The sequence below is a fragment of the Mytilus galloprovincialis genome, chromosome 10 (genome assembly GCF_965363235.1).
Source record: "Mytilus galloprovincialis chromosome 10, xbMytGall1.hap1.1, whole genome shotgun sequence".
Lineage (NCBI taxonomy): Eukaryota > Metazoa > Mollusca > Bivalvia > Mytilida > Mytilidae > Mytilus > Mytilus galloprovincialis.
Window position 1 is genome coordinate 82,169,440 of NC_134847.1, and position 25,258 is coordinate 82,194,697.

Here is a 25,258-nt window from a genome sequence, read left to right on the forward strand (position 1 = left end):
TTCATAATTTGCTGAATTAGCCTTTACACATTTGGAGCAAGCTGAAGATGTTGCTTGGTCTTTAAATGTGTAGCCTGATGTATTTTTTCTGTAATGAAAGGCTGCTATCTCGTAGACATATGCCCTAGCCTTAAATCATAAATATAAGTAAAATTGAGATGAAAGCAGATATATTGTATAATTTAGATATTATCACTGTGTACATGTAAAGAGATCTTGTCTCCATGTGCAATGGTGAATAAAAAAAAACTTCACACAATATGAGAGTTAATACATGACTTATCAGACTTTATATTTCTGAAACAATGCAGGTTCATCAAGTACGATTAAAGATTGACAATATTATGCCAATGTGAGGTATTTGCATAAAACCAACCTTAATAAAAATTTACATATTATGCATTTGTTTAAATTGAAATGTTATTTCAGAAATTTGCAGATATTTTGAATTCTGTGTTGAATACAGGAAACAACCATAGTTGGAACGAAGTGAACACGTATGTAAGTGTGTACTAAATATATAAACTAATGTATTAAACCACAAAGGGCATGTCAAAACAGTTCTTGTTTTCTTTTAATTAGCGGCGGAAAATATCAGATTTTTTTATCATTCTAATATTGGCAATTGAGCGACGTATGGTAATCTTGATTTGGTTATTTTTAATAAATGCGTATTAAAGCAAATTGGACATCCCCTATATTTTTCTCTTCCAATTCGGTCTTATAAAAGCATCTGTAACAGGTAACGCGCAAAATTAGATCCTATTTTTACATCCGTATCAAACAATTGAACATTTTCAACAACCATTGAAATAAATTAAGATTTCAGATTATGCTTGGCTGTTCATATGGAAAAATCATTGTTATTGCGTTTGTTGAAAAATGTATTGTGGGTTTGTCATTTTCCTTGTGAAGAACCCGCTATTGCATTATTCTAATATCGGAATGTATGTAGCAGGTTAGGTGAAAAATTTTCACCAGCATTTACAACTGTTTTCATCTATTTCCAAAGCCATATTTTCTTTCTTTACAGTTATTATTATTTGTCATCAGCTTATAAAAATTAATTTGTATTAATTGTATATCTTTGTATATGTCCTGTACAATAGCATACAATAACTGATCATAACTTATTACAGGACGATTCTGACAAAGGTGCATCAAGCATTATGCGAATAGTAGAAAGTCTTGGTAGTCTCGTTCAAAAGAATTTATCATCAAATGAAACAAAAATCATCAACAGAAAAAATTTAGGTAAGCTTAGTTAAACACTCGAGTATGGTATAGATGCCTCGGTCTTATATTGCACAACTTCACCGGTATTGCGACTCAAGTTTGTCTTGTGTAGACAAAATGTGCGTCTAGTGTAACAAAATTATAAGCCTGATATCTTTGATGAGTTAAAACAGGGATACATGTTATTACATAAGGGGTGTACAGGAAACTGTAGCTGTTGTAATTACTTACTTTAATTAAGCCGATATGTATCCTTGTAGTTGTAATTCAAAAGAAAACTTACTGAACGTACTAAAATAGAAACAACATTTAACGAAAAAATAACAATTTTAAAAAAATGACAAGAAGAACAAATTTTACATTACAGAAAAGATGAACTCAGAAATACAAGTCAAGTACTGGTTTATGTGAATACAAGTATTTGAGTATTTGTCTAGGAAATAGAATATCGTAAAGACTTCAACTACAGTCGTTTTCTGCGGGTCTTTTATACAGTAGTTAACAGTTACCATTTCATATAATTGTACTTTACAATTTCTATGTAGAAATTGCAAGTGTAAGAATACAGACAAAGGCATATGAGTTGAAAATAAGGAGTTGCGCTGATTTATTTAATGACGAAGAATTATTTGACACCCCAAGTTCAAAATTTTGAAGTTATAATGTTATAAATTAAACAAATCTTTTGAACACCCTGAGATTTTAATGAATACTGTCACACTTTACTACAGTACATTCAACAACGAAGAAACAATAGTATCATATTTAAAACCGTGTGGTCCTGGCCATTGATTGACGACCTAAATTATCCAATTGACTGGGACAGATTAGATGAACGTTTGTCGGTAACAATTCCTGCTCACCATGTACTTGTTAAAGACACTGAATCTGTAGGGTCACAAAAGGTTCTCAACACCTAAATAAAGCAATTCGAAAAACGAATCCGGAATAATATGATGTGTTGATTTATATCAATAATATAAATCAAAACATAAAGGTTATTCCTGACTAATTTTTCGAATTATTTTATTATTAAAGGCGTTAAGAACCTTTGGTGACCCCACAGTTAATAAGTAAGAAGTGAGCAATGGTCGTTACAGACAAACGTTCACCTTATCTGTCCCAGTCAATCGGATAATTTAGATCGTCAACCAATGGCCAGGACCACACTGTTTTGAATATGATTCTATTCTAAAACATATAATAAACTGATAAAACCCAGAAAGGATTCTTATCTAAATATATTATTTTACTATCTTAATTACACATATGTAAATTCATATTTATTTTGTACAGTCCGTTACTGTATTCATTTGATATAAATAAAATGTTGATTCCTTCAGTCATAGAAATTTCACCACTAAAGAAGAACCTATCTTTCCCGCAAGATGTGCATTCAAGATCGAAATTGTTCCTTGCATACCAACCTGCTCTAAAAGGTATATTTCACTGGAATTTGTGATCCGGCTTGTCTTACTCGCTGTTGAATGAATATTGATTCGACTGTTTTAATACTGCTTTTAGAATTATTTCAACAGTAAAAACATTGCATTTATATTTCCATTCCATTAAAAAACTAATCTTTTTAAAATTTCATGTTAAAATATACATCGTCAAGAGAATTTTATTTTGAAAATCAAACATGAAGTGTCAAATCATGAGACTTTTTTTGTTACGTTCACATGGTCAAGTTGCTCCCAGAAGATTGATTTTCTTATTTCAATGAAAACTATGATTTTAGACCTCAATCATACAATACCTTATGGTCACATTGTTTAAACGTAAATAATGATTTTTCTGTATTAGTCATTTGTATGATCTTTTCTGTAAATTAGTTTATAATTATTTACCTTACATTCTTTCAGATAAGTTTTACACAGCAGCAATGTACAAAACATTGTCAGGTATTCTGCCAACAACGGAAAATAGGTAGGTATTATAGTCGTTTTTGGTATATTTTAACACTCATTTCAGTAGTGGAAAGTTTGTAGCATTTTAGAGAGAATTTTTACACATGTTAGTGTAATTTACGATACATAAAACTGTATGGTATATCATTAGTATTATTCTGAAAATATCAAAGATTTTAATTTGATCGTTTTCGTCTTTTAAACAAGCGATCAATTGTTTGAAGCTAGGAAATCACTATGAAAACTTAAAATGGCTTGTAAACTTGTGAAATCATTTTGAACTGTCGCATTCGTGTATATTTTGTATATTAGGTACAGCATCATGAATCCATTGATTTTGTAAATGCTTAAAATGTCAAGGGATACTTTTTAATATCTCATATGAATGTGTTTTTAACACAGTAATGCCAGCTGTACCCATAATTTGACTATTTTATCTATTATGTCTGTTTTGTCACGCATGGTTGTAAATATAACGGAATTTTGATGCGACTGTCATACCAGTGTGAAGTTAGCGCTTTAAAACCAGGTTTAATATACGATTTTGAAAATGCCTGTACCAAGTAAGGAATATGACAGTTGTTGTTATTTCGTTTGATGTGTTATGTCATTTGATTAGGGATTTCCCGATTGAATTTTCCTCGGAGTTCACCATTTTTGTGATTTTACTTTTTTCTTATAATCGGAACTACATGGTTTACTAGCCATCAATTTAATTGAATTATTTCCATTTTAATTTATTCTGAACAGCCACCTCAACACCTTTGTCCGGTTCCGAGGCTAGTTGGAGGTGTATTGGTCAGCTTATTATTGATAATAAACACGTTTATTTTTAGATCAGTGGGCTCTGATGTGATGTCCGTTTCATTTGACCAGCCTATCCACTACTTAGCAGACAATATATCAATTATATTTGAACAAAATAAAAAGGTATGCGTTGAGCTTTAAACATTCAAGTAAAAAATATTCTCAGTAACTCGTAATAGGGAATACATAAATTATTTGGAGCTTATGCAAATTTATATAATCTGACTGCAGAGTACTATTTTCAGTGAAATATACAAACAAATACAATTGAATTGGAGAATGCACAACATGTGGTTCTGAAAACACTGCCTAAGGCACGCTCGAAATAATTTATACGAGAATCGTTATGCATAAAATAATTAAATGCATTAAATCAAAAAGCAGACAAGGCTTAAATGGATCAGTTGAATTCGTCTGAAACCAACTATTTGAAGCGATTATAAAAAGAAAGTCTTAGTCATCATTTTCTTAACAATTTTACAACAGTTATTTATCATTTGAATAGTCCAAGTACTTGAAATACTGCAGTAAATTAGCGTATAATTCACTCGCTTCTAAGGCTATCAGCAGCGGCATCAAACTTAAGCGCACGAACGATACCGAAATAGGTATACATGGTCATGTGTATGGCAAATATGTACGTTGAATGACTACATCAGGTCTGACTGATATGAAGGTTTGAGTAAAACAATTACAAAACAAACAACAAAAAATGTTGTTTCCAACCATTTAATAGTCCTATATTAGCTCTATTAACACACATTCTTTATTTTTTTCTTGTTGAAAGTATTGTTCTCTGAACTACAGGTTAAATTCATAGATCCAAAGATATCTTGTGGATATTGGAACCTCAGGTATGTACTAATCTTTATATGGAAAGTATAACTAATGAATAATTCGAGTAGAGGATTAATTGTGTTGCAGTATGATGGTAAGGAAGTTAGGTATGATCGCAATATTGAATTTTGATATGATGGCAACTGTGTCAAAGCAAAACCCCATTAAACGCGTATGTTTAAACACCTAAAGGGTATCGTACTAGTTTCAATTTAAAAATATTGAAACAAAACCGTTTGACCATCTGTAAATACCACTGGGATAACATATCTTGAAACAGGTGTGAAGTGAAAGCACAAGATCCAGAGTCATGTCTTTTTTATTATACAGTTGCTTAGCAGCCAAACCAGAAATTAGAAATATGTTGTTAAGACTTTTATCGTTTCAGTTATTTGAGAAAGATGTGCTAATTAAGGATACTTTCTTTGTATTTTATACTAAATCATGACTAATTTCAAAGCTTAATCCTCACAATTATCTGACTTTTCATGGTATTTAATCATTTTTTTAGAGCTAAAAGTTGGACTTATGATGGATGTTATTTGAAAATGACAGATTCCAAAGTGTCTACATGCACATGCAATCATTTAACTAATTTTGCCATATTGATGAGCCCTAGTGATGTTGAAATTGTAAGTTCAAAATTAAAAACAGATCCGAAATGTAAAAAAAATCGAATTGCAGTTTATTATCTCGTTAAACCAAAATTGTCAACATCTAGTCCTATACGTTCTTTTGTTAAAATTGTACCTTGTTTAAACATTATCAAAAGTGCAAAGAACTTTCAGTATTGTGGAAAGAATGTAATCATATAGAACATGTTTCTAAATAAAAAGAGTATATGTATGAAACATATCAGATTTGCATCATATTAACTCTTTTGTTAAGTAGACCAGGAGAAACACTGATGTAGATCATACTCCGATAAGAGACATCTATCTTCCTTTTCCAATTAAAATCTTCTTATGAAATACATGGTAGACGATAGCAGATTAAACAAATCTATTGTCTAACCCTTAGATATAACCTATTAATTGATAATTTTCTAGATATCAAGTGAAGTAATATCTAAATTGTATTTTTATTTTTATTCTATTTTTCAGTCAGATGCTAACAAGAAAGCCTTAGAAATAATTACGTTTGTTGGTTGTGGACTATCAATACTTGGATGTTTTCTTACTCTTATTATTTACGCTGTATTTTGGAGGTAAGATGTCTGCATGACCTTTACAAGGTATATATTTGTCAGCACAATACGAGAGCAAAAAAATATTTACATATGCATAGGGTAGTGCCATCAGTTACAATATAAAAAAAACGTGCTGCGATCTACCAGATCAATTCTTAAATGGCTGTCTATCCTCTAATGTTTCGAGTTATCCTACAATTCAGACTATTGTCTATTGTGAAAGACCTCATGTTCGATCTAATATTCTCTTTCTCTTCTGTGAAGATCAATGAACCTATCTATTTATAAATTTTAATTTTTAATCCGGGTATCGATGATGAGTTGACCAACACATTTTTTTCAAATTCTTATATTGTGTTTGTTGAATTCAATTATTATCTTTTACAGATTCGTCAAACACGAATGGGCTGTGAGTTTAATGCACATGTGCATTGCTTTAATAATTGGATATTCAGTCTTCTTAAGTGCTACAGAGGAAACGGAAAATGATGTGAGTATTGTGCCATGTCAGATTACTAGGTCAGTTTGAAACACCTCGTAAATTTTTCACCAACAGTTAGTAATAATAAAATGACAAAAATATCTATCTCCAAGAAAATAGATATGAACCTTCTATGTTGAAGCAGTAATCAAGAATAGAAATATAAAACCACAAAGTAATACACGTTGACGCAATTGATAATGAAATAGAGACAACCTACAAAATATATAAACATGTTAACAAAGAGTTTGGAAAATTTTGTTCAAAGGATCTTTTTCATACGTTATGTGAAATCAAGGAGTCACGATTTGTAAAATCATTGATATGTTTCATATTAGAACTGAACAATGTAATCGTATCAAGACATTGAATACAAGCATATATTGTCACCACTTTTACGGATCTATCGAGACTATATAGCTATCAGTATACGTATTGTTCATGTTTGTCTAAGATAAAACTTGAACCTGTAGTGCATCATGTTTGCAATTGGAGAATATATATGCAGACTCATCTTATAGAATTACAACATACATATTATTATGTAGATGGGGCAATATGTGTAATTGTATCTCCATAGGCGGTAAAAGTAACGTTTTCTTCTGTTGCTCAGCCCATATCGTAAACTTGTATATGTATGATGTCTTGTTTCGAAGCTAAGTCATTTTTACATATGTGGTTAAATTTTCGAGGTACGAAGTGTGATTCATTTTTCCGTAAATTAGATAACCCCGAGTATCTTTTTGCGATGTGGCTCCTCATGGTAAAAAAATCCCATTTTTAACACAATAAGTGCTTTGAAAATTTATTACTTTAAACACATTTAATAGGTTCATAGTTTTTACACATTTATTCTGTGTTCCCCTACTTTCTAAATTAATACAAATGGTTCAGCACAGTCATTTTTTTATTATGGAAATGTGTCAAATATCCCTACACACAGATTTTTTTGTTTACACGTGAATTTTGTGTTCCTCATTTCAAGGCGCATTAGGAATATTGTCCCAGATATTAGAAGATATGGTATGAGTGCCAATGAGACAACTCTCCATCCAAGTCAGAATTTATAAAATAAATCATTACAGGTCAAAGTACGGTCTTCAACATGTAGCTTTGGCTCACACCACAAAGCAAGCTTTGAAGGGTCCCAAAAACTTAATTAAAAGCGTAATAACATTTAAATTGGACAACAACGATCTTATATAGTTATCCTTTTATATTTGATGTGTTCCCTAGGTTTTAGTTTGTTATCCGGATTTGTTTTTTTCTCAATAAATTTTAAATTCAATAATTACGAATTGCGAATTACTTCTGTTGCATTTATTCATCTATAGTGAGAGAAAAAAACGAGAAACGCTTACGTGTTTAAAACCACATCAACAAACAACATCTACTGAATATCAAATTTCTAACTTAGGAAGGGTGCAAACAATTGCAATTATGCCTATTTATTCAGTAGGTTTCCACTGGAGATCATCTTTGGGATCTGTTTTCATTAAAAACTATATTTTTCAGATTGCATGTGTTATAATAACAGGTGTTCTACACTACGTGTTTTTGGTTGTATTCTTCCTTATGTTATGTAATGGAATATCAGTAGCTAGATCTGTCTTATATGTATTCAAGACAAAATCAAGACTTCCAATATATATAGCTGTGGCTTGGGGTAAGTTGAATAGACTAGTGAAATTACTCCTGTATATGTAATTAAATAAACCCATCTTTTATGTAGGACGATATCCAAAATCGGCTTATAGAATGGTGTTCTATACTCGGTTAAAATTTGTTACCAAATTTGTATAATCATTATCATCTCCTCACTGATTTTAACTGAAATCTTTACAACTCAACAGGGAGATTGCATATATGGTGAAATTGTCCAACTGATTTTATAGAATTGATGGTGAATTCCAGACTTTGCAATCAGTCATATTTCAGCAATATTTCTAAAAGTGTTTAACTTCTCCAACAGTGTTTCGCCGATATTTTAAGAGTGCACAGATATATTGTACTCATGTTGAAGCTACATGTGCGCATCAACTGCTATTATGGAGAGTTGTCTCATTTTAATTTGCAATATTTTCATGAATAGTTACCAATTGAAATTTTCTTTTGCAAAATTCATGTATCAAAATTCAAATGTAAGTTTTATGTTAACTTTTCAATTTCATGCTTTTGTCTTTGGTGTCGTTCATATTTTCTTGAAATTGCTCTATGAATATGGAATAGTTATCAAAGGTACCAAGAGTATAACACACATCTTCAGTATAGTTCTCAACTGTATAGAAAGAATGAATTATTTCTTAAAATAAATTCTCGAAAGCTGCTCAAAACAATGATTTCACTCACCAACTACGATTTGAAACCTTTTGGTCCTTAATTCAAATGAAAATGAAATATCGTTATTCAAGGAGTAAATATGACTATTCGTACTTATATTTCGTTTGACATTACATTTTTTTATGCATATATTTTTGTTGCAATGTTACAAACGCATTCAATTGTTTTTTCAGTTGTTCCTTTATTGATCGTAGGAATAACTCTTGGAATAACCAGACTTAAAGGATATCATTCCGACAAATAGTATGTATTGCTTGGAATATAAAAATCACAATCTTGAGGGAGAGTTTTATAGTATAACTAATCGCCGTATTTGAATATCAAAAAATAAGACAACGCGTGACCGAACGACGCATGGATTAAACGAGTGCGCAGCACGAATTAAATCCATAGCGGTGTTCGGTCACAAGTTGTCCTATTTTTGATATTCAAATACGGCGATTAGTTATACTTTTTATTACATTGTCAAATTGCTTATTTAATGAAATTAATGTAGAAAATGTAAGGAACTATATGTTTTTCCTACGCATGTTTTGTTTCGACGTTATCGACGTCTTGACAACGTCTATTGTTGTATGACGTCAGAGAGTGAAATAACCACGTTTATTTCACATGTGAAATTATCGGTTTTTATCTAACTGGGAAATCAATGTAATTCATTGCAACCAATGTAATAAATTATATTATCATTTTTTGCTTGCTTTTGGCTAATCATAAATTCCAGATTACAAGAATATATATGTTGTACTTTGCATTTAAATCATCGAAACATTACTGATCTTAACCTAATTTACAGTTCACTTGATGCAGTTTTGTTGAACTCAAACTTTAAACACTATTATATTATAATATGGCATAAATACATGTAAGAAAACAATAAATAAGGCAAAAAAAATTGTTTCACCAAAAATTCTTGTAACAATTTCCTTGACGGATTGAAATGCAATTGTCAATTTGATATTATTTTCTAACCCATACTCTGTTTACAATTTGTTCCAGATGCTACATAAAACATGAGGTTGCTGCGCTCTGATAGCATCACGGTTCAGAATTGATTAATTGAATGTGTAAATAGGAGAGAACTTTACCTCAAAAGTTATTTGTTCTTTCATGAAATATGAGTTTCTCTTGACTTCTGTCATTAGTTTTCTAAGTGTGACAACAACGGAGGCAGTGTCTGTAATAAATTTGAATGACATTTAGAATGTTTTGCATCTCATTGTTAATCTACTCATATAAATAAATAAAGTTTTTTGCGTACTTATAATAAGGTGTAGACTAGCCATATTTATTTTGACTGTCTCAAATGTTGACGATATCAGCTCAGTACAGCCAGTGCTAATTTATTGATATGATTTATACCATGCATTTCTTACATTCTCCGAAACTGAGGTTGCCACGTTACCAGAAAAAAAGTTACCCCTTGATGAATTCAGCTATTCTTTTGGGTTAATTGTTGGTCAAATATCAATCATCAATAGAAGTTCAATGGAAAAAAGAAAATTAAAATCCAACAAGAAGTCATTACAAACTAAATGCAATAATTCAAATGATTATACATTGTATCGATAAAAATAAACATGCATAAACAAGTAACACTTTCATTTATTCTTTAAACAAGACTACCTGTCAAGAGAAGACATGTCAATTTATATTGTTAAGATTTGGCTTTTTTTCAGTTGCTGGCTTAATACGAGTAATTTTGTATTTATGTCTTTTGTCGGACCTGCTTTACTAATTATACTGGTAATTTTTAACAATTAACAATAGTTTGAACACATTACCCTATACTTAAAATATCATAAGAAGAACACTACAAGAAAAAAAGAAAACAAACACACAAGTTAGCGAGACCATCCTTTTTTGTTTTTATTTTAATGAATATCTCTTTTAGTTCTTGTACAACTTATAATATATCAATTCAAAGACCCAAAGCTATATTTTTTTTTAATATAAAAATCCGTTCGTCATTTGTCGATTTAAAAAATATAAGAATTCGATTTTTGCAGATTTAATTATATAAAGATATCGATTCCCATTTGGTCAGGAGTTTTTGTAGATTACCAGCCCATAACAGAAAAGCCAAACATTTTTGTATCAGAGTATTTCTTCCTAATTATATATATTGAATAAAATTGAGAAATGTGGAATGTGTCAAAGAGACAACAACCCGACCATAGAAAATTTTGTCATATCAATGAAAGCAAAAAGTAGTGTGCTACCATACCTTGATATTTAGTAAATAATAAAGACAGATAATCACATAAATAGCAGCTTCGCAAACATTTTTTTTTTATTTTCTAGCTAATATCAAGGAAAGTAACATCATATGAGCCGATCAAAAACAAACTCATATTATATTCCATATGTTGAAGCTTGGTGTAAGACGAATGATATGTGTAATTGTTATAAATGATATAAGTCTTATTTATAAATCATATCTTTATTAATCTTTGTAGATGAATATAGGAAGTATTATAATCGTTTTACGAGCTATGTATTCTACAAAGGGTATTCAGAATGAAACATTGAAGAAAAAGGCCAGGTTTGTATTTTTCTTATGCAAGTGAGTTAGAAGCAATAAATTCTGTAACTCAACATAAGAAGATACATAAATGGTACTCTTACAAAACTTATTGGACACCGCAGCGTCTTGTGTTTGACCAAAACAATATCGGCAGTTTTGTCATTAATATTTTTCCCGTTATATTATTGTTTTTTAGTACATCATTATAATAAGGGATGATTGCCATCTTTAATAATGTTTGTTATATAAATTCACGACCAGTCATGATAAGAATATTTCAATAATTAAAATTTTTACTTTGAAGACAACATATCGGCCTGTTTATATTTTGGACTAATTATTGTGGTCAGATCAATGTATAAAGGCAGCAGTAGTATATCAGTGTCGTTAATCTAAATCTTCATTCAGGTTTAATGAAAATGTATATGGTTTATTTTTGTACAACTCTCTAACTGTCGATATGTATTCTATTATTTGATGAACACGTGTTAGTGTATTTGATGAAAGAAATCAATACTTAAGTTAATCGAATACTTATTTCTTCAATCAATAAGTTAAAATATATTTTTTTTTTCTTAGATATGGTATCAAATGTATGGTGACACTATTACCAGTGTTAGGGCTATCGTGGTTATTTGGAATCCTGGCATTTAATGAAGATACCATCATCTTCCAATATCTATTTGGTATAACTACCTCCTGTCAGGTACATATATATTAAACCTTAGAAAATATAACACGTATCAGTCGAATCATTCATAAAAGAAGGGCGAGAGATACTAGAGGGACAGTAAAACTTATAGATCGACTCATAGATAAACTGACAAAGCCATGGCAAACAAATAAATGGAAAGACAGACAAACAAACTGCAGTAAACAAGTCACAACTTAGAAAACTAAGACTTAGATTCACGAACCCAACCAGCAGCTGGGGTGATCTCAGGTGCTCCGGAAGGGTAAGCAGATCCTGCTTTACATAGGACACCCGATATATGAATCATAAGGTGATATTAAGTACTATTGACTTGCTTTAATAAACAATAGCAAAGCTTTTTGTTTGCGAAGCCAACAACTGTTTCACGAATAGCCAATTAAAGAGTGCTTCATTGGACAGATAGAAACTGGTATATATTTCGAAACAATGTATGACCTTTTACACACTAGCTCCAACAACGTGAAGTACTTAAGTTAGTGATCATGTTTAAAATGGAGTGGACGTAGAGATTCCGCATAGCTATTTTCTTTTTAGACGTTGATAAAACTTGACTCCACACATTGCAAAGTTTCGGTATAAAGCATCAACCGTCAATTCAAACTATACAGAAATTACGGGAATATGTTTTCTTCCAGAACATAGTTCATATAAAGTAAAATATTTTTGAAACTACTAACTGGATAGTATACTCAGTCAATTTTGTAGAGCTATTAATCTTATTTGTTTATAATTTTATGAAGGAATCAAACTGAGGTAGAGTTAGGTGTATTTTATGCAAATCAATAATTGTTTGTATTTGGTGTTGAAACATGCTGAACGTAAGTCTCTTCATTTGTGGTCGTCCATAGAAAGCATCCAAAACTTATTACCACATCTACGAACACAATCTTATAATAAGTGATTTTCTAATCATCATGATTCTTAATTTAGAACAACATTTTAAACAGTAAGCAATGAGTTGGTCATTTTTAACTCATTGTCTTATACTCTTTTTCAGGGAGTATTTATATTTATTTTCCATACAGTTTTAAGTAAAAAGGTATGTGAAGTATTATATGATGTATTGTAAAATGGTTTAGGATTTATTAGATTAGATTATAAAAGCAAATAATATAGATACTGCCCTTATAATGAATACTTACCGTTGTTTTCAAATTGTGAAAAAAGTATTCTGGTATGTTGAATTGACGAAACTTTATTGAACAAAATATATGACAAGGAATGAATACCAGTTACAAATATGAAAGTCTTCAATTGAGTATTAGACAATATCTGATACATCATATGTACAATTATATGATGGTGTAATGTAAATGCAAAATATAATACCATTCTATTTGCAATGTGTTTACAAAATATAATAACAATTTAAACATATGATCACGAATGTCCACATCATTTGAACTTTGGTGGAAAGATGTCTCATTAGGACTCATACCACAATATAAAAAAGAAATGTGGTATGATTTCCAATGAGACAACTGTCCACAACAGACCAAAATGACACAGATATAAACAACTATAGGTCACCATACGGCCTTCAACAATAAGCAAAGCCCATACCGCATAGTCAGCTATACAAGGCCCCGATAGGACAATGTAAAACAATTCAAACGAGAAAGCTAACGGCCTTTTTTATATAAACAAATGAACGAAAAACACATAAACAAACGATAATCACTGAATTACAGGCTTCTGACTTGGGACACCTACATACATAAATAATGTGGCGGGGTTAAACATGTTGGCAGGATCCCAACCCAGTAAAACATAAGATCGAACTATAAAAATCAGTTGAAAAAGGCTTAACTCATCAAATGGACAAAAATACTAGTTGACCTGGAACAACTCCTTATTATAATAGCATTTGTGAATCGTCTGTCGTTTTCTATTAACTTCGTTGAATATTAAGGTCACGAATTTACAAGCTGCAATGAAGTGTATGAAAATGCACTTTTATTTGTACTTTAAAAACAATATTGTATTTAGAAAACATTATGCATAAAGTAGAAAGGCATTTTTCAATTTTGACTTTACTTTAACATTGGTCTGTGATATGTTCCGAAGTACTCCTGCTTCTCCTATCAATAAAACTTGTCGCCATGACATATTGAAGATTACTGGAAGAGGGTTTAAACATAAAAAAATAAATTACATTCGCTATTAGAAATCTGATTAGTATGATAAAAATAATTTATAAGTATCAAATTGTCAAGGGGTTTTATTTAGCATTAGTAGACCGTATATATTTCTTTTCCGGAATTACAACAAATGTAAAGTTATACTCATTATAATTGAAAAATATTACTCCTATTCTAGGTACAAGAAGGATTTAGAAAAACAATGCACAGGCGCAGAGCAAAGTCTATGTCAAACTTAAGAAGCAAACCAAAGGTTTGATTTAACTTTACTTTCGATTTTTATTATACAAATGTCAATTATTCTAAATGAAGAAATATAATTATTGCATAAAACAGTATTAGTGTTGCAAAGATTACTTTACTCGACTTCATTGTGTTTTTTATTTGACTTATGAGAATAATATTTAAATTATGTGTTCAATTATAAACTGCATGTTGTAGTATGAACTTGTCTTATCAATAGCAGAACAACAAATTTTCTTAGACAAACCTTTTGGTTCACTACATCAAATGCCAAATTAATCATAACATTCTAATGAACCTACACAAATACCGATAACCTAACATGGGATAAAATTAGCTATAGCCTGTTGCAAGTTTTTTTATTTTTTATTTAAGTGCAATTATCTAAATAAATCTCAATTTATCAGTTTGAGAATTCGTCTAATGAAAAGGTGAAAATAAATGAAAAAATGGTCAAAATAGATTATTAACTCATTGAAAAAAATCATTACATTTCAATCAAAATATATAAATTTCTGGTAGATGTCAGGAACATCTAAATATTATACTCTTTGTTGAATAGGTTAGTTACATTGGATAACGAATATGTCTTTAGCAACACGGTGGGTTCCTCATCTGTAGTAGTATTGGCTTACTCTAAAGCAACGGCGATCCCCCAAGGTTGGTTATTTTAGGGATTCGTGTTGATCTATTTCTGGTTTACCTTGAAATCTTTGTTGAGTGTTGTTTGATTTTAGTCATTATTCGTTTCTCGTTTGTAACCAATTGCCTAATTTGTAAGACACTCGATTGGTTCCAAGTTTGGAATATTTTTGTGCAGTTTAGGCTCCTCCTTCCTAATAGTTTTACGAAGGGTTTGTAGACAGAATGTACCTAATCAATTTTTCGCTTTTATTTAATCACATAATGTTCAGCGGGCTTTCTTCGTCTTATGATTTTGTATTGTACCTTCGGTATGTGTTATGATTATAATACGTTTATTGAATAATATGTCTATTTGTAGTCTTCTGGTACAAATGTCAAATTTGATTCAAAAGGTAGGTCAATAGTTCAATATTTTCTTTTTTTCATTATTCCATATTATATACGCTGAATACAAATACTTTCCTTCAATGATAAGACATTTTAATACAATTATTTGAATTCTTATCACTTATGAATGGATTTTATTAACTCTGGTTTCGAAATATTATTTTTAAAACAAACAAATAAGTTTCATTGTATGTTCTAATAACATTATAGCATATCTATATTTCTTTTCTCCATGCAGTTTGTACTCCTTTAGTTGATAGTGAGTATTGCATTTTTTATTTGTGCTACCCGCTTAGAATTAGTATCATGAAAGCCAGCAAACTTAAGAGTTTAACTGTAATATTGAGTATCACAGCATCATACTTTTGAATCATTTGAAATCGATTCATATAGATTCTACCACTGCATCGAGTGTAATACGATATTTATCCATTCGAGACAGTTAAATTTTCATAAGGACAAGGTATGATAAGGGCCGTTTCTGGCCCCTCTTTTTCAAGAATTTTCAAACTTTGCAGTTGAAATCCATCATGTCTTTGGAATGAACTGCAGAATCTACTCGTCCATGTAGAAACTTATTTTTAGATCATCAAACGTACTCTCCTGTATCTTTTATATCATAAAATATCATGGTGGTCTACGTTGGCGTTCATGTCTAAAAAATTGACAAGTCAATATAATACGTCAAAGGGAACGTCACGCGTACGAGCTTATTCCGGGATCCAATAATTATCAGAATATCACGTACGGATAGCTTTAACGTCGTATTCAGGCAAGACATGTCACTCTCTAAAATAAAATATGTTAACATGTTATCCAACCCAAAATTATCAAAATACTCCACCACTGTTCAGACAAATACAGAGTTCTGTCCCTTGAACTATGGGGAATTAATTTTCATTCATTATTATTGTCAAATATTCATCGAAGACTTACAAATAAATGTTATAATAAGTTATTAATGCATTCAAACTCTTTCTGTAATTCTGAATTAAATCTTTTCTTTAAAGCTTATATATTTTGCACTTGGAAATTTTGTTTTTAGAGATAGGAAGATGTGGTGTGAGTGTCAATGAGACAAATTTCCATCCAAATAACAATTTAAAAAGTAAACCATTATAGGTTAGAGTACGGCCTTCAACACGGAGCCTTGGCTCACACCGAACAACAATTACACCATTTACAAAAAAAAGATAAATATATGATACACATTTCGTTCACCATTTGTGTGAATGTTTAAGAAACAAAATTATGCATACGCAGTTCAGTAGTAATTCCTAAGTTCGATTTGTAATTAAAAGATATTTTTCCATGTTAAAGCTGTTGATACTGAAATTAAGTACTAGTACATTACACGTAAGTTATATACTGTAAATTGTATATTAACAGCCTATTTATATATTAGTACATTTTTCTTATAACTGTGTCAGAGCACTCTTTTAACAAGTTGTAATCAAAAATATATGCACAAATGTAGCACTCAATTTATTCACCTTCTGTTTGGATTTTCAAATAAAACATGCTACAACGAAATTACTTTCAAGACATTTTACTTGCATAAATACAAGTTGGATAAGATCATGGCATACAGACTTATGAAGTATGTGGGGGTTATGACTTTTATCGAGACTCCGGGATCGGGGGTTCTTAAGCTGGGGATTTCGGGAGTGACCCTTTCGGGATCCGGGAAAATAATTTTCGAATTTCGAGATGCCGGGGTTTACATTAATTTAAATTCGAGACATCGGGATTTCGGGATGAGGACCCCTCCTACACCCTATATAATACGTGAAAAATCATGTGTATATTTTTTCGCAATTTCAACAATTTATTTTGCTTTGTCATGAGTTCCATGCAAGTGACAATAATTTCATGTTTAACATATACCGAATCATGGAGTGCACTTGTATTTCCGATTTGTTCAATGAAAGGTAAACTATGCCCTCTTAATTCTATTTCACATTTATATTGCCTCTCCCTCCACTTGACATAATTTCCAGCAAGCGTGTTAATTCAGTTATATCTGTCCGTCTGTCTGTTATCATCCGGATATATAGATATACGTTAAGCTATCTCCTCCTTCAGTTTTTGAGCCAAAGCTTATTATTTATAATAGAGGTGTGTTTGTCTACAGGGTTTTGATATTTTGTATTAAAATTTCTTTAAATGTTAGGTATTTTGATACACTTACTTTTTGGAACTAGCTTTATAAAGAGTCTGTTACTCTCATACAGTTTTTAAGCTACAGCTTTAATGTGTAATAGCTTTATTTTACACATCATAGCCGGATATAGGGGGGCAGGGGGCCCGGGCCCCCTTTTGAGAAAAAAATTCTGAATTCTTATATAGGGAATCACTGAAGCGCGACAATATAGGGTCCCCTCTTAGGCAGCCACTGCACATATTTATTTATAATGGTTTTAATTTGTGCTTTGCCACATAATATTTTATTATTTCTCAAATACTTTCAAAATGTCAGTTATTTGGACTAAGCGCACATTTCTTGTTACTGAAATAACAATTAGGGTAGTTGTTGAATATTCACAAAAAAACTTTTTCTCGATATATATATTAGCGAAGGCCTGAATTGCACTACAAGTGCTACGATTTGATGTCCCTAATGCAATACATAAAATTGATATGCTCCATCTATGTGAATTGTGTTTTCTGGTCTGTGTTTCCTTTCGTTCGTCCGTCTATTGCGCTTCAGGATAAAGTTTCTGCTCGAGGTAGCTTTTGATGAAGTTCAAGTCCTATATGAAACTTAGTTTTTGGGAGGGTTTTGTTTATTCTCTAGTTTTTTATGTTGTGTCATGTGTACTTTTGTTTGTCCGTTTATCTTTTTTATTTTTAGCTATGACGTTGTTCGTTTATTTTCAATTCATGAATGAGACTGTCCTTATGGTATCTTTCGTCCCTCATTTTTAATACAAATGTTTCCCATGATAAGTATATTATACTCAAGAAAAAACAATGATGACTCAATCGAGGAAGCAAAGTTCTTTGTAGATGTATGTAAAGACAAGCAGTTTATATGATAATCATTATACCGTCTGCTTTATATGTTTCTGTTTATTTCAAACGTATGCTTTCCTTCCACAACCCAAATAAACCATTACTTTTATGAATCAGCGATTAACTTGTGTATTTAACATTCTAATGCGCAATGTATTTAAGGTGACTTGCAAAATCATTACTTATTCAGAGTGAAAACTAGTATAATTTAAAATTTAACACTTTTTAAATTTACATTTATACAACAAAATAGTAAATAAAAAATATGAAACGAAAATACACTAATATTACATTTAACAAACGGGTTTATACATACGATTTTTTTCCTTCTAAAACTCATGTTAAAATATGTTATCGTCAATCCGTACTTCTTGCTTCATTCTTGGACAAGAAATAAATAAACTATTATAATATTGCAAAAACACCAGGCTTTTTTTTTTTAAACGTCAGACACGCGATTCGGCTACTAAAAAATTCGGAAACTCTAGGATAAATTCAGGTTAAAAGGCCAAAATAAAAAACGTTATTACATTTTTTAGTTTTTGTATTTGATTTTCTAAAACATTAATCTTAATATAACATTTTTAGACAGACACATGATTCTTTGTTTTCTGGGGGTTTTTTTCACATCTCTTTTTATGTTGTGCACGTTGTTTATTTTCAAACTCGTTCAAAATGTTCAAAGTTTGCCAAAGTCTTATAAAACTAAAAGCCAAATTAATCTTACTCAATATGTCATAATTACTACATACATGTAAGCTTTTTGTACATGATTTACTACTGACATATGGATTTTTGAAAACTTTTAAAGGTCTTGGACTTTTATTCTGTGAATGTACTGCTTCTCGATAATAATAAACACTTTAAAACTGAATACGGACATGTTAATACTCGGGAATGTTATTTACTTTGTTATGGAAAGGAGTAAAGGCGCGATAATGGAACTATTACAGAAAACACTGTTCTCTCTTACAAAGGGCTGATAATTTAAACTACTTAAATGTCTTATAAATACCACCGAAATAATTTTGTTGATGGAATTTTTATGAAACATATTAGGGTTTTTTGTTGTATTTGAGCAGCAGTAACCAACAAAAATGTATTTATGAAGCAGTGCAGACATGTTGACCTTGTTTTAGAATATTCTTTTTTTTCCATATTTCGTGTTTTTTTCCTTTTCTTATTGAAAGAGGGAGGGGTGTGTCAGTAATCAGTGTTGCTTTTTATACTGTAAAGTATTTGTTAATCGCTGTTATCCTTGTTATAAAATCCTTGTTTATCTTTTTAAAAGAAAAAAAACTTTTGTACGGGTTTTTATTGATTGTGTTAAAAACATAGTATAAACCTTCTTTCCTTTTATATTTGTTTTATAAGCTTTTTGAATAGCAATAATGATGTCCGAGTTTCTGAGGACAATATGCCATGTCCAAAAAATATCAATATTGTTGTACTTAGAATTAAGTCTTCTACTTATTATCGAGATCATTTAGAACAAAATATATTGTCATTTGAGATAGTCTCTCAGATTGGTTTTACTGCTATTTTCCAAAGCTATGCATACGCCATAAAGTATGATTATCGGTATTGTACGTAAAACAATTACATCAATATCAAATATTGTGTCTTTTCATGTAGACATTGATCTACTTATAGATTTGTAAAATTTAATGTTATTTGTTAAATTATATATAAATGCCAATAGATCAACTGATGTAAACCCTGCATGGATTTGCTTTTAAATGCAATCAATATTATAATAACGGTATTCTATAATTAACATCAGTCATAGTCTTTGAACTTTTGTTTTTAACATATTTATATAAAAGCGAAATAATTTGAATGCTTTGTAGCCAACTAAAATGTATATTTCTTCAATAATTGCACGTTTTGTTTTACGGTTTTACTAATATAACCTATTCCTTTTTCACGAATGTGTTCCACCGAATTAGACTATTTACAGGATTTGTAATAATATAAGCTACACGACGGGTGTCACATGTGGAGTAGGACCTTCTTACCATTCCAAATCATATGAGATCACCCCAAGTTTTTTGGTGGGATTATTGTTGCTAAGTGTTTAGTTTTCTATGTTGTATCTTCTGTACTATTATTTGTCTGTTTGTCTTTTTATTTTTAGCCATGACGTTGTCAGTTAATTTTTGATCTATAAGATTGACTGTCCTTCTGGTATCTTTCGTCCCTCTTTTATTGTGTATATGATTTACAGACAAGCAATTTTCGTCTTGTTGATATAAGAGATAATTTGTATTCTGATGTTTGATTTTCGAAAAAGATAGTTTCCTGTTTATAAACAATGGTCATTTGAATTATTTGTCTAAATACTTTTAATGAAATTAATTTAATCAATTATAATTTAAGATGAAATGACGCGACATAGAATGTTGCTCCTTCAGTACCGGAACAAGACATTATGTTCCCTTCACTTGAAATTGTACCATTCTCGAAATCAAATCTTTTTTTTTAATTACAGATAGCAACACTGGTTCTGCAATCTTAAAGGATATGAAGAAGGAGACGCCAAAGAATTTTGAATCAAGAGCTTTCCTTAAACTAAATGAATCGCAAGCTTACGAAGAAGCAAAAGCCTAAACCTGTCGTCATAGTTATAACTGTCAATCAAATTTATAACCTTTCTGTAAGCAAAGTCAGAGACAAGTTTGACAAACGTAGTATGGAACTGATTCTAGATAATATATTGTAAACAAACTTTTATTTGTATTTTACTATTTTGGCGAGTAGAAAATAAAACGTACTTAAATCGTCTTGTACATGTAAAATTTTGATCCTCAATTATACACAGACGATACATAAATTGTGAAAATAAATCTCCGCTAAGTCCTTTAAAGAGGGTTGCACTTGTAAAAAAGTATTTGCAGAAATAAGTTGGTTTACAGTATTTACAAATTTAATGTTGTTGTTATAATACTTTGTTATACCATTATATGTATCATTAATATTTTCATTATTGCATGGTGTGTACCATTTATTTATTTCAATAACACATTTTATAGACTTAGTGATATTTTCTGATTTGTATGTTAACATGACATTGAATGTAGATTACTTTTTGTATGTGTTGTTATATTTTTTTGTGTCGTCTGGATGCTATCTTTAGTAATACCGATGTCTCCTTTATCTAATACATTCACAGGCACCATATAAAACATTGATTCTTAGCATAAACAAGGCGAGACAAAGTTGTGCAACAGTTAAAATGTGTTTAGAATAAAAACGTTTGGCCTTCGTTGATTACTCTTTTATTTCAAGCCGATCATGTCCGCAAAGCCACTGTTTACTCCTTGAAACTACAAACACAAAATGTACTAATATAGCCACTTGCAATCTGATTTTATACCGTCGAATGAGATTATAATGGTCTATAAATAAAGGCAACAGTAGTATACCGCTGTTCGAAACTCATAAATCGAATAAGAAAACAAAATACGGGTTTCAAATTAAACCTGAGGGAAACACATCAATTATAAGAGAAGAACTACGACACAACAGAAACACAACACTAAAATGTAACACAAACAGAAACGAACTATTATATCAATATAACAATGACCATAAATAAATGAGTATATTTATTTATAGATACGATACAACACTAAAGGTACTGCACATTGTCACATAGATAAGTAAAACATAGTTCTGTGAAATATTCCAGTACCTTTTTATGAGTTTATTATCTGCTTAATATTACACACAAACACACACAAAATATCCTACCTACATTTATTTCTTTGTATTCAAAAACTTGTAACAAACTAGTGTTTTTTAGTAGTTAGGCTTTGGCGCCTATTTTAATCTAAACGTGATACCATTTTGCATTGTTTGCATTTTGTGCACATTTTCATTACAGTTCCAATATTTGACCACCAGGCTCTTAATATTGTACGTCAGACGTGCGTTTCGTCTCCAAACAAATAATTCAGTGACGCTCGATTAAAACAATTTAACAGACCAAAATAAAGAACGAAGAAGATAATCCACACTAATAACTTATGTTATAAATAATTAAAATGTAAGTTATTAGATTAATTGAATTTTAATAAATATAATTAATAGGCTTTGGAGGAAATTAACATTGAACCATATAAAGTTAAGAAAGTAGTATTTTCATTTACGCAATTGCGATCATGTATATATATATGTAGAAAATGTCTGAAAACTTTCGGCATTTTCTAAAATGCCTGCAAGATTCAGTTATTATACATAATGACTAAATTTTCTAGGCATTTTACAAAATGCCTGGAAAATAGTTAGGCATTTTACAAAATGCCTGCAACTGTTTTATAGAATAAAAGATTAAGAAAAACAATTGAAAGCTATGAACACTAGAGTTGTTTTATTTATGATAATTACTGAGAATTAAAACAAGTGAAACTGCGAGCTACTGCTCACTGATGATACCCCCGCCGCAAGTGGATAATATTAATAGTGTAAAAATATGCAAGTGTTCGGTAAACAGGAAGTTGTCGAGTGATGAATCTGAAAACGCATCACACGGTATAGGTGACTTATATAAATCCTGAAACCAAATTTCAGAAATCCTTTTTTTAAAGCGGGGGTATAAAAACAAGAGCCTAAATAATCCAGAATACATTTTACTGAATTGTTACAATTCACACAACCACAGAACTTGACATTTTATTTTTTAATTTCTAAAAATGTTTGCACGACAGAACTGTACACAATATTTGACTATATTTGTCCTGATTTTTTGGAAAATATACTGTTTGGCGTAAAATCTGAATTAGCACTCCTACTACATTTTGATCAATCTGGATCATCACACATTAACTATGTCAGTACCTTTACTGATAAAACACTTTAGGTGAGGCAACATAAGGTTTCGCAATAAGTACACACGTCACACATGCATATGCATATTGACCGCTGGAGTTTTCTGTTTATGAGGGGAACATATCTGCTTTTTGAATGTCTTTTTCTAATGTCACAATGGCCTGTTTACATGTTTTTTTTAAAGTAACATATAGTATTTCTAGATTTTTTATTTTTATTTTCTTCGTCCTCTTTTTTTTTAATTAACCTCGTATCATGTCACCTTGGACCATTCTAGACTTTAGTGATGTTTTAGATTTCTTTCATTTCTCTAATCTATCTGAGGATGTTAAGGTTTTTTTTTTATTTCTGTAATCTTTCTGAGTATTTTAGGTTTTGTTTTATTTCTGTAATATTTCTGAGTATGTTAAGCCTTTTTTTATTTCTGTAATCTTTTTGAGTATGTTAAGTCTTTTTATCACTGTAATCTTTTTGAGTATGTTAAGTCTTTATATCACTGTAATCTTTCTGAGTATTTTAAGTTTTGTTTTATTTCTGTAATCTTTTTGAGTATTTTAAGGCTTTTATCCTGTTAGTTGTTTTGTTACCGATGCTGTACATTCTCAACCACGTCGGTATATCTATTTCATACAAATGGCATACTGAGCTTGCAATCTCTCAATTTATGTGTTCTTTCAATTGTCTTGTATAGTGATACAGAAGTATCTGTATCTGAATTTGCTTTCTTCACTTTTTCGATGGTATGTTATTCGAAATTAAGTTCAGAGTCAATGATTACTTTGTGTAGTATTGTATATGTTAGTATATACTTTGAGTCTGTGTCAGATTCGGGTTTACCTATGTGCATATGTTTGCACTTGTCGGGGTGGCATTTAATAGCTAGGTATCACTCCATTGTGATAGTTTTTTAATTCACTTTGTAGTTGAATTCTGTTTTTATTTAAAGTGTCTCTCTTTTTTTTTTAAAGTATATATCTCTCCTTCTTATTCTTTTGTAAATACGGTGTTAAAGAATGTTGCTAAACTTTTCTATGTCGTAATCAGTCATTTTAGAGGTTTCTTTATTTTGGTTAGTAAACTATTATACTATTCCTGATCTTGTTTTAGGCTTAAAAGAGGGACGAAAGATACCAAAGGGACAGTCAAACTCGTAAATCTAAAACAAACTGACAACACCATGGCTAAAAATGAAAAAGACAAACAGAAAACAATAGTACACATGACACAACATAGAAAACTAAAGAATAAACAACACGAACCCCACCAAAAACTAGGGGTGATCTCAGGTGCTCCGGAAGGGTAAGCAGATCCTGCTCCACATGCGGCACCCGTCGTGTTGCTTATGTGATTACAAATCCGGTAAATAGTCTAATTCGGTAGGTCAAATTCATGAAAGGGAAGGGGATTGTAGTTACGACGTAAGGAACATATCCGATATCATTTGTGAAACGGTTATTCCATAACGGTCAACCAACTCGTGATGGCGTCCGTAAAATTTACGAAGGGATGATTTTAACTGCACCATTTGGAACTCTTGGTTTAATAGCTTCCTTGTGAGCAGTAACCCTCTATCACGAAAATCATGATAGGAAATGCAAGCATGGGAATATCGTATCAATTGGGAGATATATACCCCGTATGCAGGTGCTGCTGGAATGTTGCTACTTAGAAATGGAAAGTTCACAATTGGAAAGCTGAAATCATCTCTTTTGTCGTAAAGTTTTGTCTTCAACCGACCCTCATTGTCAATTAATAGATGTAAGTCAAGATATGAAGCCGACTTAACTGTATCTGTAGTATCCTTTATCTCCAATTCGATGGGATAGATGCGATCCACATAGTCACCAAATGTTTAATTGTTAAGTGAAAAAACGTCATCTATATAGCGGAAAGTAGAGTTAAAGGATATTGCTAACTTCTTATCTTTCTTCCTAAGAAGTTCCTGCATAAGTCTT

At 30.8% G+C, this 25,258-nt stretch overlaps 1 protein-coding gene and 1 long non-coding RNA gene across 2 annotated transcripts; both read left to right on the forward strand.

Moving 5' to 3' along the window:
- The first annotated feature begins 427 nt into the window (after window positions 1–427).
- Window positions 428–2,637, forward strand: LOC143049383 (uncharacterized). The gene is made up of 3 exons (XR_012970210.1): window positions 428–501; window positions 1,140–1,254; window positions 2,580–2,637. It is a non-coding gene; the product is annotated as an uncharacterized LOC143049383 (long non-coding RNA).
- Window positions 2,638–5,309: 2,672 nt separating this feature from the next.
- On the forward strand, window positions 5,310–21,735 carry LOC143048578 (adhesion G-protein coupled receptor D1-like). The gene is made up of 13 exons (XM_076222331.1): window positions 5,310–5,422; window positions 5,894–5,997; window positions 6,367–6,469; window positions 7,976–8,126; window positions 8,974–9,043; window positions 10,480–10,546; window positions 11,260–11,345; window positions 11,907–12,033; window positions 13,040–13,081; window positions 14,362–14,436; window positions 15,430–15,463; window positions 15,697–15,717; window positions 20,965–21,735. Exons 1-13 carry the CDS (start codon window positions 5,339–5,341, stop codon window positions 21,081–21,083), a joined length of 1,083 nt encoding a protein of 360 aa, XP_076078446.1. The 5' UTR covers window positions 5,310–5,338; the 3' UTR covers window positions 21,084–21,735.
- The last annotated feature ends 3,523 nt before the right edge of the window (window positions 21,736–25,258 follow it).

Coding starts and splice junctions, on each gene's coding strand:
- LOC143048578 (XM_076222331.1), top strand. CDS start 5,339: ATGACAGATTCCAAAGTGTCTACATGCACATGCAATCATTTAACTAAT. Junction 6,470..7,975: donor CAGAGGAAACGGAAAATGAT/GTGAGTATTGTG, acceptor TATATTTTTCAG/ATTGCATGTGTTATAATAAC. Junction 13,082..14,361: donor ATACAGTTTTAAGTAAAAAG/GTATGTGAAGTA, acceptor CTCCTATTCTAG/GTACAAGAAGGATTTAGAAA.